The sequence below is a fragment of the Xenopus laevis genome, chromosome 7L, assembly GCF_017654675.1.
Source record: "Xenopus laevis strain J_2021 chromosome 7L, Xenopus_laevis_v10.1, whole genome shotgun sequence".
Taxonomy (NCBI): Eukaryota; Metazoa; Chordata; class Amphibia; order Anura; family Pipidae; genus Xenopus; species Xenopus laevis.
The window spans coordinates 120,905,861-120,920,681 of record NC_054383.1 but is presented as its reverse complement, the minus strand read 5'-3'; the positions used below and the strand labels follow the sequence as shown (position 1 = coordinate 120,920,681).

General features: G+C 42.7%; 1 protein-coding gene and 1 long non-coding RNA gene across 2 annotated transcripts; both read left to right on the top strand.

The window, feature by feature from the left end:
* Positions 1–3,845: 3,845 nt before the first annotated feature.
* grwd1.L (glutamate-rich WD repeat containing 1 L homeolog) lies at positions 3,846–10,973 on the top strand. The gene is made up of 7 exons (XM_041569645.1): positions 3,846–4,139; positions 4,884–5,001; positions 5,875–6,040; positions 7,009–7,222; positions 8,251–8,393; positions 9,204–9,401; positions 10,381–10,973. Exons 1-7 carry the CDS (start codon positions 3,905–3,907, stop codon positions 10,696–10,698), a joined length of 1,392 nt encoding a protein of 463 aa, XP_041425579.1. The 5' UTR covers positions 3,846–3,904; the 3' UTR covers positions 10,699–10,973.
* A 463-nt stretch (positions 10,974–11,436) lies between these two features.
* On the top strand, positions 11,437–14,208 carry LOC121395636. The gene is made up of 2 exons (XR_005962604.1): positions 11,437–12,453; positions 12,506–14,208. It is a non-coding gene; the product is annotated as an uncharacterized LOC121395636 (long non-coding RNA).
* The last annotated feature ends 613 nt before the right edge of the window (positions 14,209–14,821 follow it).

The following is a 14,821-nucleotide window of genomic DNA, read 5'->3' as shown; positions in this document are numbered from 1 at the left end:
TGGTCTCCTGCTGACTTAAGAGTGTCATCTCCCTCTCTCCTAGGGTTCCTGCATCACAGATTGTTTTAAGAGTGAGGCTAACAAAAGGCAAATTAATCACCCATTGCAATGGGGAATGTTGGAGTATGCAGCTGCCCATCAGCCAAACCTTCCCTTGTGGCAATATAACACTCCTAGTTATCTTTCTGGACCTTCTGTAGGACTAACCACCTATTGTCCCTGCAGAATTACCATTCAGGCAAGCAAAATATTAACCTGATGACAACCCTAGATGTGCCACAAGTTTCCTAGGCCTGTTTCTAAACCGTCTACTGCAGAATCTCGCATGCCCTTGGACCCTTCCCTGCTAGGAGACCAAAGCTATGGGCAGAAAGTGACAGACCCATCTCCACGCCTATTAATGTAAAATTAATACTCATTTTCTCTCATATGCACTACAATCAGGGTTATCAGGCTGGCAGTTTTTCCACCAAATCGGGCGACTATTTTAAAGCTGTGGCAGGTTTCCAAAGTACAAACCAAGGTACGGATTTGAGCTACTTTTTGGAGTCAACCAAACGTTTTTCCCCCTAGTATACCTGGTCCCAGCATGCAAAAGGAATGACTGGAGCAGCAAGACCCTCACTTTCTATTACTCTAATCTATGTTGTAGTTCAAGCCTCTCAGTCCCAACCTGTCTGTACTACAACCTTCTTCCTGTTGCATCTGGGATATGATTGTTCTACTACTTTGTATTGTGAGGTTGGGGGGCTCGCATTTGTTTCTGTAGTTGATCTTTAAACTATAACACTCAGGATCTCTTGTAGTTCAACAAAGCCCTATGCATATCAAGTATTATTGCTATGCATGGCACTTAGTAATGCACCCTTTCTTTAAGTGTTCTTTAAGGGAGGCATGCAGTCATATTCAGGCCTGGACTGGCACTAAGCCAAATGCCCAACAGGCTGCTCCATTTAATGTTTAAAGGGTCACCAAAGTAAGCTATAGCGCACCTTTAAAAAGACCCGAAGCGAAGTCAGGAGTCGCCGAAAAAGAAGCCGCTGAAGCAGAAGAGGAGAACAAAGAAGCTGCTGTCACCAAGAAGGAAGAAGACTGCTGACAATGAACGCCAATGGTCTTTTATAAGGGGACCCCTGACCACCAAAGTTTTTTCTTTTTGTTTTTTTTTATGGGGGTACGTACCCTGGGCACCAATGGTTTTTGTTTTACTTTTATAGGTGTACCATGACCACCAATGGGTTTTTTTAACTTGGGGGGTGCCTGTAGGGAGGACCCAGGCCACCAACTTTTTTTTTTTTTACTTGTGGGGGGGGGGGGGGCTGTAAACTGAAGCCGACATGCAACTAAACTGTTTAGAGGGATGGAAGACTTATTATGAGGGTAGACTGTCAAGGTTGGGGTTGTTTTCTCTGGAAAAAAGGCGCTTGCGAGGGGACATGATTACACTTTACAAGTACATTAGAGGACATTATAGACAAATAGCAGGGGACCGTTTTACCCATAAAGTGGATCACCGTACCAGAGGCCACCCCTTTAGACTAGAAGAAAAGAACTTTCATTTGAAGCAACGTAGGGGGTTCTTCACAGTCAGGACAGTGAGGTTATGGAATGCACTGCCGGGTGATGTTGTGATGCTGATTCAGTTAATGACTATAAGAATGGCTTGGATGATTTCTTGGACAGACATAGGGGCAGATGTATTAAGGGTCGAATATCGAGGGTTAATTAACCCTCGATATTCGACTGGCGAATTAAAATCCCTCGACTTCGAATATCGAAGTTGAAGGATTTTGCGCAACTCATTTGTTCGAACAAAGGAATAATCGTTCGATCGAACAATTAAATCCTTCGAATCGAATGATTCGAAGGATTTTAATCCATCAATCGAAGGATTATCCTTCGATCAGAAAAAACTTGGAAAGCCTATGGGGACCTTCCCCATAGGCTAACATTGACTTCAGTAGCTTTTAGGTGGCGAACTAGGGGGTCGAAGTTTTTTCTTAAAGAGACAGTACTTCGACTATCGAATGGGCGAATAGTCGAAGATTTTTAGTTCGAATCGTTCGATTCGAAGTCGTAGTCGAAGGTCGAAGTAGTCCATTCGATGGTCGAAGTAGCCAAAAAAACACTTCGAAATTCGAAGTTTTTTTTCCTCTATTCCTTCACTTGAATTTAGTGAATGGGCCCCATAATATCAAAGGCTATGGTGATACTAAACTCTATAGTTAGTAAAGATATGGGTATATATAATGTATGCGAAAGTATGGGGGGGTTTGTGTATGGATGCTGGTTTTTCATTTGGAGGGGTTGAACTTTAGGGACTTTGTCTTTTTCAACCCAATTTAACTATGTAACTATGACAGCATATGTTGACGTAAAACTACAATAATCTGCACGTACTGGGCACAGTGCAACATCAGTCATTAGTGACGTAACTATGGAGGCAGCTAGGGTTGCCATCTGGCCGGTAAAAATGATTGTTGATGCCAATGTAATTAATAGGGAAAAAAAGATAAATATAAAGGAAGGCCGGTATTTTTTCTAGAAAAAGGTGGCAACCTTATCCACAATCCCTCCTCCCACTCTGCTTGTTTGTGCGAGAGCAGCAATTTAAAGACGAAGAATGTAATAGAGGCAGCAGACCCCAAGGTCAGGAGCTAGGGTTGCCACCTGCAGGGCCGGATTTACATAGTGGGAGCCCCTAGGCCCACTACCATTCGTCACCCGTGTCCCTTCAAGGGGGACATGAGCAATGGGGATTGGCGCACAGGAAATTTAAAAAAATTATTGTATCTCCAGTGTTTTTGAACCAATGTGGGTGTGGTTGGACAGCATGCCGTCCCCCTAAAATCCTGCCGCCCTAGGCCCGGGCCTAGGTGGCCTTTCCACAAATCCGGGCCTGGCCACCTGGCCGGTATTTTACTGGCCTGGGCGGTAAAAATGATGGTTGATCCCAATGTTATTAATAGGGAAAAAGATAAAAATATAGGAAGGCCGGTATTTTTTTCCAGAAAAGGTGGCAACCTTATCTGGAGCTGCCACCCCAACCCTAATTGTGGGTGAGGGGATATAGCATGCCGGCCCCTCTGAAGATATTTTTTTTGGGGGGGGGGGCACGCTCTCGTTACACCACTGGCAGTTATTCTAATAACTATAGAGTGGCCACTGGGCATGGGTAGTTAGTTATTTAAGGCTTCAGTGGGTAAAGAGACGGCGTATTTTTCACATTTAAAAAAAAAAATCACTGCACATATGTTATTGCTTTTGCCTAGTTTTGGGTTCATTTTGTCATACCTCCCAACATTTTGGAAGTAAAAAGAGGGCCATACATTTTTTTTCCACACGTAGCGCAGCAAATTGTTTGACCACACCCCTTTCTGTGGCCACACCCCCTAATTACCATGTTTGTTTTACAAAATTTGGCAGGTTATGAAAGTTTGAAATTATTTCTCCTTATCTAAACTGTGTTTTTGTCTCAAAATTGTTACAAAGTATCTTATTTGCACCTGTTAGCTGTTCTGGGCTCACTGCTAAAAGCCAATTAAGTGAGAAACTTTGTTTCTTTTTCTGGCTGTTCAGTGCAGAGAAAAGAGGGACTTTCCAGTACAAATAAGGGACTGTGGGTCCTATTATCAAGCACCACATATAGAAGCCTGACATAAAACAAAATGGTTGATTTTCCATTTTATGATCCTTCTCGTAAATTATAGCAGCCTTAATTTCCAAGAATTCTACATCTAGTGCTAAGGAAATATGAAGCGAACTTCTCGAGCGTCCTAATGCGCTCAGTTTGCGCAACACTTTCTCGAGCCGCCACTGAACGCATACTATGTGACGTCGGCGGAAGTGGATTGCAACTCAGGGCACGCGAAGCCGGAGGAAGTGACGTCAGACCCATTCCAAGATGTCAGGCACTGGAGAAGCCACATGGAGAAGTCCTGGAAAGGATGAGGAGGGCATGGAAGAGTCGAGCAGTGAGAATGAAGATGATGAGGACGATATCATGGAGGAAGAGGAGGGCGATGAGAAGGACCAAGGGTCCAGGCGGGTCTATCTGCCCGGTATGGAGCCTCTCAAGGAGGGGGAAGAGCTGGTGATGGACCAGGAGGCTTATGTTCTGTATCACCAGGCACAAACAGGTAAAGGACCGCTCTGAATGGGATCCCTTATCCAGGAGCGGAAGGTTCAGTGCTTATTACCGGGGGAATTAAAGGGGAAGTTATCCTGCAAGTTAGCATTTACCTCGTGTCTGTGTTTTAAATAGTATCTTTATTTCAATCCCCAAACTACAGTCTTCACATGTATTTTTCTTTATTAAAATGTAGTGATAAAACTCCTATATATTTCACAGCGCTGTACAAGAAGGATGAGCACATCATTATCTTTTTCCTTTATATAGGGCGAGCATTTGCCACAGCCCTTTAGAGACACATTGTACAGCATTGTCACCCAATCCCTACAGAAAAAGGTCTCTTATCAGATGTACTATGGTCTGTTTCGGTTGGAGCCATTAAAGCTGCCGGTATATGTTTGTAGGGAGACATGGACATAGAGATCCCTTGCAGAACGCTCCCTGGTTGCAATCAAACCTAGGACCCCAGCAGGTCCGGACTGAGAATTAAAATAGGCCCTGGCATTTCAGGTACACAGAGGCCCAAACAGCCCCCACCAGACCACTAAATACTGACTTTCTTTGGCACCTTATAGCAGCCCCTCTGGCATTTGCCAGAACCCACAGATTGCCAGTCAGGGCCTGGACCCCAGCACTGCGCCAAAGCTACCTACTGATCCACCATACTGCTGCTTGTAGTTTTTGCTTCTGCAACAGTCCTGGTTTTCTTAATACGAGTGAGATTAACAATCATTTTTTTTTTTTGTTACAGGTGCCCCATGTTTAAGCTTTGATGTTATCCATGATACCCTAGGGGAAAATCGCACAGACTACCCACTGACTATGTTCCTCTGCGCTGGTACTCAGGCGGACTCTGCTCAAGCCAACAGGTACTAGAAATGTGTTATAGAAATGTAAAAAGTGAAAGTTTTTATCAAAGAACACTAACTTATCATCAAGCCACTCTAGCCTTAATCAAAGACTTTGATAAAGCTAGAGTGCTAGCTGAAACGTTAGTCCTCTTTAATAAAAACCTTTTTCACTTAAGACCTGAGAGTGCGGAGTTTGTACCTCTGTTATTTCATATTTTATGTCAGCACCCAGGTCATAATGTGAGTTCTGGCTATGATTTGATGCATATACATATATATATATATATATATATATATTTAGTTGCAAGCAGCCGCACTCGGATCTGGATCAATTTTATGAATGTGGGTGCAGGGTCATTTAATATACAAGGATATTCACATGGACCCGCACTCCAATCTTCTTGTGAATCAAATTGTTTTTATTGCATACAGCTTTTACATCCCAAGTTTCGGTCCACATCAGGGCAATTTTTAAGGATGAAAAAGACCTACTAGCTTTGCGGGTAAATGGAAAATGGACCCAGCGTGCCAAATAGTTCTACAGGGTAGCTTTTTAGTATTGGCTGGCCTTTGATCCACGTTCTAAGCTCTGTAGCTCAAGCTATATCTGACTGCCACATCCTTGTTTTCTGGTGCTCAGTAGGCCACTGTCAGTTCAGCAGTTGCAAAGCAATCACTCATGCTACAGACTGAAGCACAGAGCAGCGATTGGAAAAGACTAGAACTAAATAGTGAAAAACTGATGAATTCTTAGTTCTAGATAGTTTAGTGAAGTTCCATAGTCTTTCTATCCCTTATGCATCAGAACCACAGGGCGAATACTCACAGTATGGAAAGAATCCACCTCACCTGTATAAGGAGCTGTAACTCATTTTCCTCTCTTACTGATAGAATGGTGGTAATGAAAATGTACAACTTGCACCGGACAAGCAAGGAAAAGAAAGAAGATTCCGATTCTGAAAGTAGCGACAGTGGGGAAGAAGAGGATGAGGAAGAAAAGAAGCCACAGTTAGAACTTGCTATGGTGCCTCATTATGGCGGCATTAATCGAATTCGTGTAAGTGGGGTCGTATTTGGTTTTGTCTTTAAAGTGATGCTATGCCATGTTAAAGGGCTGGTTCACCTTTAAGTTAACTTTGAGTATGTTATTGAGTTCTAAGCAGCATTTCAGTTGGTCTTAATTATATTTTTTTATATATTTTTTAAATTATTTGCCTTCTTTTTCTGACTTTTTCCAGGAAGTAGTCTCTGACCCCCATCTATTAAACAAATGCTTCATAAGGCTACAGAGTTATTGCTAAGGGCAACACACAGAAAGCCAAGCATTGTTGAAAATCCTTGATTCAATTTGGTGCTCCGTCAGGCAACCACTGAAATAAATTCAATAGTAAAGTATGGGAATCAAAGGCAGAGAGCAGAATACTGCTAATTAGTGTGGATGCACAATAAAACACTAATTAGCAGGTATTCTGATCTCTGCCTTTGATTCCCATGCTTTACTATTGATCATATTATTATACATATTTCAGATTCTTATTCAAATCAGTGCATGGTTGATAGGGTAATTTGGAGCCTAGCAACCAAATTGCTGAAATTGCAAACTGGAGAGCTTCTGAATAAAAAGCTAAGTCACTCAAAAACCACAAATAAAAAATGAAAACCAATTGCAAATTGTCTCAGAATATCACTACTAATATCATACTAAAAGTTACCTCAACCAATTTAAACTAGGTGGTCCTACTGCCTTATTGCAGCCTTTGGGAAAAGACTTGCCTTATTGTAAAATATATTGTAAGTGATACTGCAGGTTACAAAGATGTTCATACTTTTATCTGAAAATATAAAACCTTGCAAAAATGCTCTACAACATATATTCAGGGGGTAATATACTAAATGTATTAATTGGACACATTTTCTTATGTCATTCCATCTGTCGTGTCAAATGTGACAGTCAAGTGCATGGTTTTTGCAAACCATAACTACACCTGTTTGTAATAGTCATTGTTTTTTTTCACTTGCCTTCAGGTAACTACAATGGGGGATGTACCCGTGGCTGCTGTCTGGTCAGAGAAAGGGCAGGTGGAGATTTATGATCTAAGAAAGCAGCTGGCAGCAGCGTCGGACTCTCAGGTGCTCGCTTCTTTTCTGAAGGAGGAACAAGCCCAAATCAAGCCAGTGTTTTCGTTCTCCGGGCACATGACTGAAGGTTTTGCAATGGATTGGTCTCAAAAAGTAGCAGGTACATACAGATGCAGCCACTTTGGTTTGTCTGTTTGACACAGAATAACTAAACACAGATATCCCATTTATCTCATTTAACACAGAAAACTGCGTCACAACATCCCATCTAATTAAAGCATTCACCATTGTTCACAATGGTGCTTTGGTATGCTAATGGAAAGGTTAAATGCATTAAATGAGTTAAGATGACTTTAGATAACGCAGTTTCTTCAATTAACCATGAGTCATGACGCATTTATCTCACAAATCCAAGTGGCTTCATCTGTATTTAGGAGATATCTGCACCATGACGATATTCATTCATAGGCTGTTTCAAAGAAAAAAGCTTATTTAATAGTTATTTAACATGTTGCCATTGGAACATCCCATGAGTTGAGGGTACTTGCATGTGTGGATAACAGTACTGACTATCCTGACTTTTCAAGTGGTGGTGGTTAAAATCTATTATTGTATAAGAGCTGCTGGTAAAGGATAAACATCAGTTGTTTGATTCACTCGGTCTTCTATTAAGTTTTAAAGGAGACATATAGGATAAGTGAAAACCCCCTACTATTGCAGGCAAGAATGAATAATATATGGTGCTGGTTTTACTTTGGGCTAAAAAGTATCTTAAAACATGACCCGTTTATTGGAGCTCCCTATAGATCTGCTATGGTCCCTGTCCATATTTCAAATGAGGAATGGGCTTGTCCTAATGGTCCCTTCCAAGAAGCACAGTAGAAGGTGGAAATTTAATCACAACCCTGTTACCAAGCAAAAGACAGGCTTCAGTTCCCTATGAGGTCAGCCTAGTTGCTGATTGGTTCCTGTCCTACAGTGCCATGTGTTGAGTGCCGCCGGTTTCCTGGCACAGCCTGGGAAAGGAGTCAGCAGGAAGTGGGTGGGAGTAGTAGGGTGTTGGGGGAATTTTTCAATAAATCAGCCCAAACACATTTTTAAGCACATTCCTTCTATATTTAAAGGTGTATAATCCACTGGCACGTTCTTGTTTTTCACACAATATGTCTCCTAAAACGACCCCTTTAGGGAGTTTGGTTACTGGTGACTGCAATAAGAATATCCATCTGTGGAATCCAAGGGAAGGAGGAACGTGGCATGTTGACCAGAGACCGTTCACAGGCCATACTAAATCTGTAGAGGATCTTCAGTGGTCTCCTACTGAAGCCACGGTAAACAACATAAACTGTTTTCTATGTTACATGCAGTGAATACTCTGTCTTAAGAAGGAAATCCATAATCACTGGTACTATTATAGGAGTGCCAAATCTTCATCTCCTTCCTGTTCTTGACTCTTGTCTGTGGCCCAGTTCGGTTGCGCATGTGCAATAGAGTGAAAATCTGAAATTAGAATCAAAATGGTGGGTTTTCTCTCTACTACATATGCACACCTAGTCTGGGGCCTCCTAGATAATGCAAGAAGGGCTTATGCATTGCCTTCTTCTTTAAAGGAGAACTATACCCCTGAACAATGTAGTTGTCTATAAAAAGATATTGCATAAAACAGCTCATATGTAAAATCCTGCTTCATGTAAATAAACCATTTTTGTAAAAATATACTTTTCTAGTAGTATGTGCCATTTGGTAATCATAAATAGAAAATTGCCATTTTAAAAAATTAGGCTGTCCCTGGAGATCGTAGGATTCACTGTGCACACAAACATACCAACATGAGCCAATTAACAGACAGAGTTGTCTCTTTTGCTTCCTCACTTCTTCCTGTTACAGTTGTAGTATTTCTGGTCAGGTGATCTCTGAGGCAGCACACAGACCATCACAAAATGGTGGTTCAAGGCAAGAGATGTAAAAGGGCAATATTTACTTATAAATATATTATATATATTTATTTATCAGTTTGGTAAGATTCTATCACGTGCTTTCCTATGATGTTTTGGTTTTCACCTTAATGTTGAATGTGTAAGGTTCACACTGGCATCTAAATAAAAGAAACTCAAGCGATCTATCACCCTAAATCTGTATAGGTATTTGCCTCCTGTTCAGTTGATGCTTCGATTCGTATTTGGGACACCCGAGCAGCCCCTAATAAAGCCTGCATGCTGACTGCCAGCCAAGCCCATGAGAGCGATGTAAATGTGATCAGCTGGAATCACCAGGAACCTTTTATTGTTAGCGGAGGAGATGATGGTGTCTTAAAGATCTGGGACCTTCGCCAGTTCCAGGTGGGTAATGATCTGGGTGAATATATGGCTTTTGCATGTTCTTTTCATCCCTTGTACAGATCTACAATACGTTATTAACCACTCCATTCTGCTGTTCAAGGAACCGTAACACCAAAAAATGAAAGTGTTTTAAAGTAATGAAAATATAATGTAGTGTTGCCCTGCACTGGTAAAACTGATGTGTTTGCTTCAGAAACACTACTATAGTTCATATAAACAAGCTGCTGTGTAGCAATGGCGGAATTTGAAAAAAATCTAAATGGTACAGGTTAAATAGTGGATAACAGATAACACCATTATGTTCTACAGAGTTTATCTGCTGTGTAACTTGAGCCTTTTCTCCTTTGAATGGCTGCCCCCATTGCTAAACAGCAGCTTATTTATATAAACAATAGTAGTGTTTCTGAAGCAAACACACCAGTTTTACCACTGCAGGGCAACAGTGCATTATATTTTTATTACTTTAAAACATTTCTATTTTTTGATGTTACCGTTCCTTTAAAGGGTATTCTGTAAAAAGAGATCTGTCTGCATGACTTTTTTTTTTTTTCCCCAAATTTCTGCTTTCTTGCCTGTACGCTCTCATTTCTTTTGCACCCTATGTGATAGATTTGCTTCTTGCAACACAAGTTCAAAGTTTCTGTAATTAAATAAGAGACCAGCTCAGTACTGCAGTATGAATGCATTATTACTTCGTCATGTGATATGGTATTTATTAAAATATGAAGCCAAAGGTTTCCTCTCTAAGGACTTTGTCTAGCAACTCCTAGCTCTGCTAATGAAGTGCAACTGGGTATTAATTTACATATTCAAACCATCTGCGTGTTTCTGCTTTTGATAATTCTAAGAAAGTAGAAATGTATCTCCCTATAAAAGCATTGAAGGTGGGCATACATACATTTATTTATTCTTTTCCTTGAAATGATGGATCAGTCATAAAAGGAATTGACATCAGTAACCCATTTTCTACCATCAACAGAAAGGCGTGAGCGTGGCTAAGTTCAAACAGCACAAGGCCCCAATCACGTCAGTAGAGTGGCACCCGACGGACAGCGGCGTGTTTGCAGCGTCGGGGGCCGATGACCAAATCACACAGTGGGATCTGGCAGTTGAAAGAGATCAGGATCAGGAAGAAGAAACAGAAGACCCAGCATTGGCAGGCATCCCTCCACAGCTGCTGTTTGTCCATCAAGGAGAAAAAGATATTAAAGAACTTCACTGGCATCCCCAGTGCCCAGGAATAGTGATAAGCACGGCTCTGTCTGGCTTTAATGTTTTCCGTACCATCAGTGTGTGAGTTCTGCTGTGCTGTCCACTTGCTGCACAGAAACCTTCAGTTGATTCATGTTTTCTAACAAGGGTGCTGTTGGGTTATTTATGCTGCCATCATTTAAAAGACTGGAGGCTGAGTGTGAGTTTTATGCCCGGAGCATTAACACAGCAGTAGTTCAAAATAAATGATATCACTGTGGCTTACAGGTATTTGAGCAGAAATCACCCAGAAAATATTGCAAGCTGTTGTCTTTCCTCATCAGCAATGTTTATTATAAAGCTTGTGTAACTGCTTCCCAACATGCTATTGCAAGTCTTTCCTAGTCCTCAAGTCAAGAGTCTGCGTCAGGTATTTTTGCTGTTAACTTTTAGTATGATGAAGGGCAGTTGGTTTATATCTGTGGTTTTTGAGTTGTTTGGCTTTTTATTCAGCAGCTCTCCAGTCTGCAAATTTCAACAATCTGGCTGCTAGGGTCGAAATAACCCTAGTAACCATTAGGGATGCACCGAAATCCACTATTTTCGCAAAAGATTCGGGCAAATACCAAACAGTCCTAATTTGCATATGCAAATTAGGGGTGGGAAGGGGGGAAAACATTTTTTACTTCCTTGTTTTGTGACAAAATGTCACCCGGTTTCCCTTCCTGCCCTAATTTGCATATGCAGATTAGATTCAGCCTGACAGAAGGATTCGGCAGAATCCTGGCCGAATCCCGAACTGGATTCGGTGCGTCCCTAATAACCATGCACTTGTATGAATAAGAGACTGGAATATGAATAGGAGAGGCCTGAATAGAAAGATGAGCAATAAAAAGTAGCAATAACAATAAACGCGTACCCTTACAGAGCATTTTGTTTTTAGATGGGGTCAGTGACCCCTATTTGAAAGCGGGCAGAGTCAGGAGGAGAAGAAGGCCTGAATACAAAAGTCATTTAAAAAATAACAATAAAACAGTAGACTCAAAGAGCAATAGTTGTTTTAGCTGATGGGTCAGTGACACTGCCGCTTAAAAGCTGGAAAAAGCCAGAAGAGGTAGGCAAAAGGAGATTTTGTGTACTCCCTGTTAAATCTCTTTATCTTCAGTCACTTGGGGGACAGTGGGGTATAGCTGGCACCTCTAGGAGGCAGGACACAATAAAAAAAATAGAAACTTGACCCCTCCTGCTATACCCCTCCTCTGTAGGCAGAGACACTCAGTTTCGTTGTGTCCTCAGGAGGTTAGGACCGTCTCCTGCATTCAGGAGTATTTTACTATTTATTTTGCTCTTCTTTTTATTTCATTACAATTCCTTCACATTATATGGAGCTGGACAGCTACACTGAGTAGTCTGATCCATTACTTGAGGATGTCACCGGGGTCTCTTGTGCTCTGCACCGACCATCCAGCATTAATTCCCTCCCTCTGACGTCCAGAGAGAGGATGCGCTGGCCGGGACACAGGGCTGAGGTATAGCCAGGTTCATCCTGTGGCTCATTCCTCCTTATATGCCTCCAGCATCCCTACTCTGGGAACTCCTGCTGTGGCTCAGCAGTATAGGACAGGCATGGACTGGGAGTCAAAATAGGCCCTGCCCTTCCAAGTACATAGAGGCCCAAACAGCCCCCTACCAGCCCACTATATGGTAACTTTCTATGGAACCACACAGCATCCCCTCTGGCATTTGCCAGAACCCACAGATTGCCAGTCCGGGCCTGGTATAGGATACTTTGTTAGTTCAGACCCAGGCAGTATGTTAATCAGCCTCCACCAAACACACAGGCAATGGGAATGGCAATTATGTTTCCTACTGTCCTCACCGTCAGCAGCGCAAGAGAGTTATTGTGGGCTTAGCACCGGTTGCGCACCACTATTTTACAAGCGACTTCACCAGGGCTTTCTTTCACTCTACCTGGAGAGGCAACGGCTGGGCCAGATTTTGCGCTTACTGTACACGCACCTGGTGCGCAACCTGGAAGTGCGAGCTGGTGCCTTAGGCGCCATTTTTCTAAGGCGCACGTCGGCACCATACGTCACTGCTAGGGGAGGAGCCATTCTTTGTGCTCTCCATTGCGTGCCCAGGCAGCTACTTCCCATTGATTCTGGAGGAGGTTCCTCTTCCAGCGACACTTCAGTCTCCATTACTAGCAGACTCACCACGCTGGGCAGAGCTCTTCCCAAGCTTCTCTAGAGTGCAGCCCCCCCCCCCATTTTTTCCTAGAACACAACAGGGCAGTACTTTTGACACAGTGGGGTTTTTAGCTATTGCCGCCCTGTGTCCCCCAAGCAGACCTGGAGAAATTAATTTTAAAGTGAACTACAGCTTTAAAGGGAGTAGTTTGCCTTTTACATAAACCTGTTTTTTTGCAACTTATTTGTCTCTTCTCAGTTAAAATGCCATCTCGTTGTTAGGGGGGCACTGACCCCAGCAAGCAAAAGAAGATTGCTCTGAGACTACAATTTTACTGTTTTTTTGTTTTTTTTTTAATGCTCTCTATTCAGAGTTAATTTTTGTTCAGCAGCCAATTTAAAAACAACATGAAATTAAAGTGGAAACAATGTGCAAATTATCACAGAATATCACCTACCCTTTTTTGGGGGGTGGGGGTTGTCTTGGGTTCCAATTTAGATTGCAGAATAAGATCTGTGACTGAAAAACTGGGTTAGAACCGGTGTGGACCACGTGCCTTGTATTTAATGTTTTCTCTTGCCTAGATTGGGGGACACAGGCACCATGGGGATAAAGATCCTGCAGCTGGAGAGCAGACACTAAACAGTTAAATGACTCCTCCTCCTGCTCTCTTCTTTATCCCCCTGCCTACTTCCTGTTCTCCTCAATTTTATTTTAGTGTCCTCAGAAGAAGGACTGACACTAGTGGCTCTGGAGCAAGTGTTTAGGAGGATAGTTTCCAAAAAGCATGCCACACAGGGGCAAAGGTTCTCTTTCTAGAGCCCCTCCAGCCTAATGGTTATTTTTTAATGCCCACTGCCTTCCCACTCTACGCCACACCAAATGGCTTCCTCAGGCAGTGGGGCTGAGGATCAGTTGGTGACCTTACTGCCTCCGCCTACCTGCCAGCCACCTGCCTGCCTAACTGGCCATCCGCTGCCCCCTACCACTTCTTTCGCGCCCACCATATTCACCTTACTTGTGCTTTCAGTCTCCTCGTGGCTTCCCTTGGGGAGAACTGATCTCGGCCGCCATCTTGGATCATGCGGGATTTCGTGGCTGCCTTCTTGGATTACATGAGATTGTAGCTGGCCATTCTTACAACAGCTTCTCTATCCAGTGCCATCTTCCTCCCCAGTCTCTTTCTTCACAGAATAAAAAGTACACCCTAAGACCTGTATGCCTCCTCTGACCTTGTCTAGGCATATTAGGTGGATACTGAAATTTCTTCCCTTCCACAGCAAACCATACCAGCCTAACACTAGTCAGTATTCCCTCCCTTCAAGAAAGGGGATTCCAAGATTAGGGCATAGGTACAGTGGAACATCACCCTGTTAGGATGACTGACATCATGGAGATACAAAAATAATAAATATGCTGATCACTATTTCTTGGTCTGCACATTATTGTCCTATTTTGCCTGTCATATGGCAACTCAGGTTTCCAAATACTTCCACTGACCCTGTAGAGGCCCACCCTTCCCTTGCTAGCAGCCCTTCGGCTATGGCTCTACTGTCCAGCTCAGTGTCGGCTACGGCAAAACAATTGAGCTCGAACTCAGAATGGTACACGCCTTATCTCTCCTACTACAGAGTTTGGCATGGTTACCGGAGATCATGGATAGAGTCGTGGAATATATATCTACTTCCCAAGGTGATCCTCCCCCATGGTCAAAACACCATACCCACTCCTCTCCAGATTCCATGGACAGCATGAAAGAATATTAAGGGAGAGAAGGGCAACTTATCGAGGGAGGACTCTGATCCAGACACTCCCTATCCTAAAGGGAGGTAGACGGACCTATACAGGCAGTCTTAGCATTAGTCCTTAGCATTCAGGACAACCCAGCCACTGCGGTTCATGGTAATCGACTGCTTCACATTGCTGACAATTCAAATGTCAAAGGAAATCCTCTAACGTTTTCCAGCCTAGGACCAGTTGGCAAAAATTGCCAAATCTCAATGGAAGACACAGACCATAGGATCCAGCTCTCTAGACAC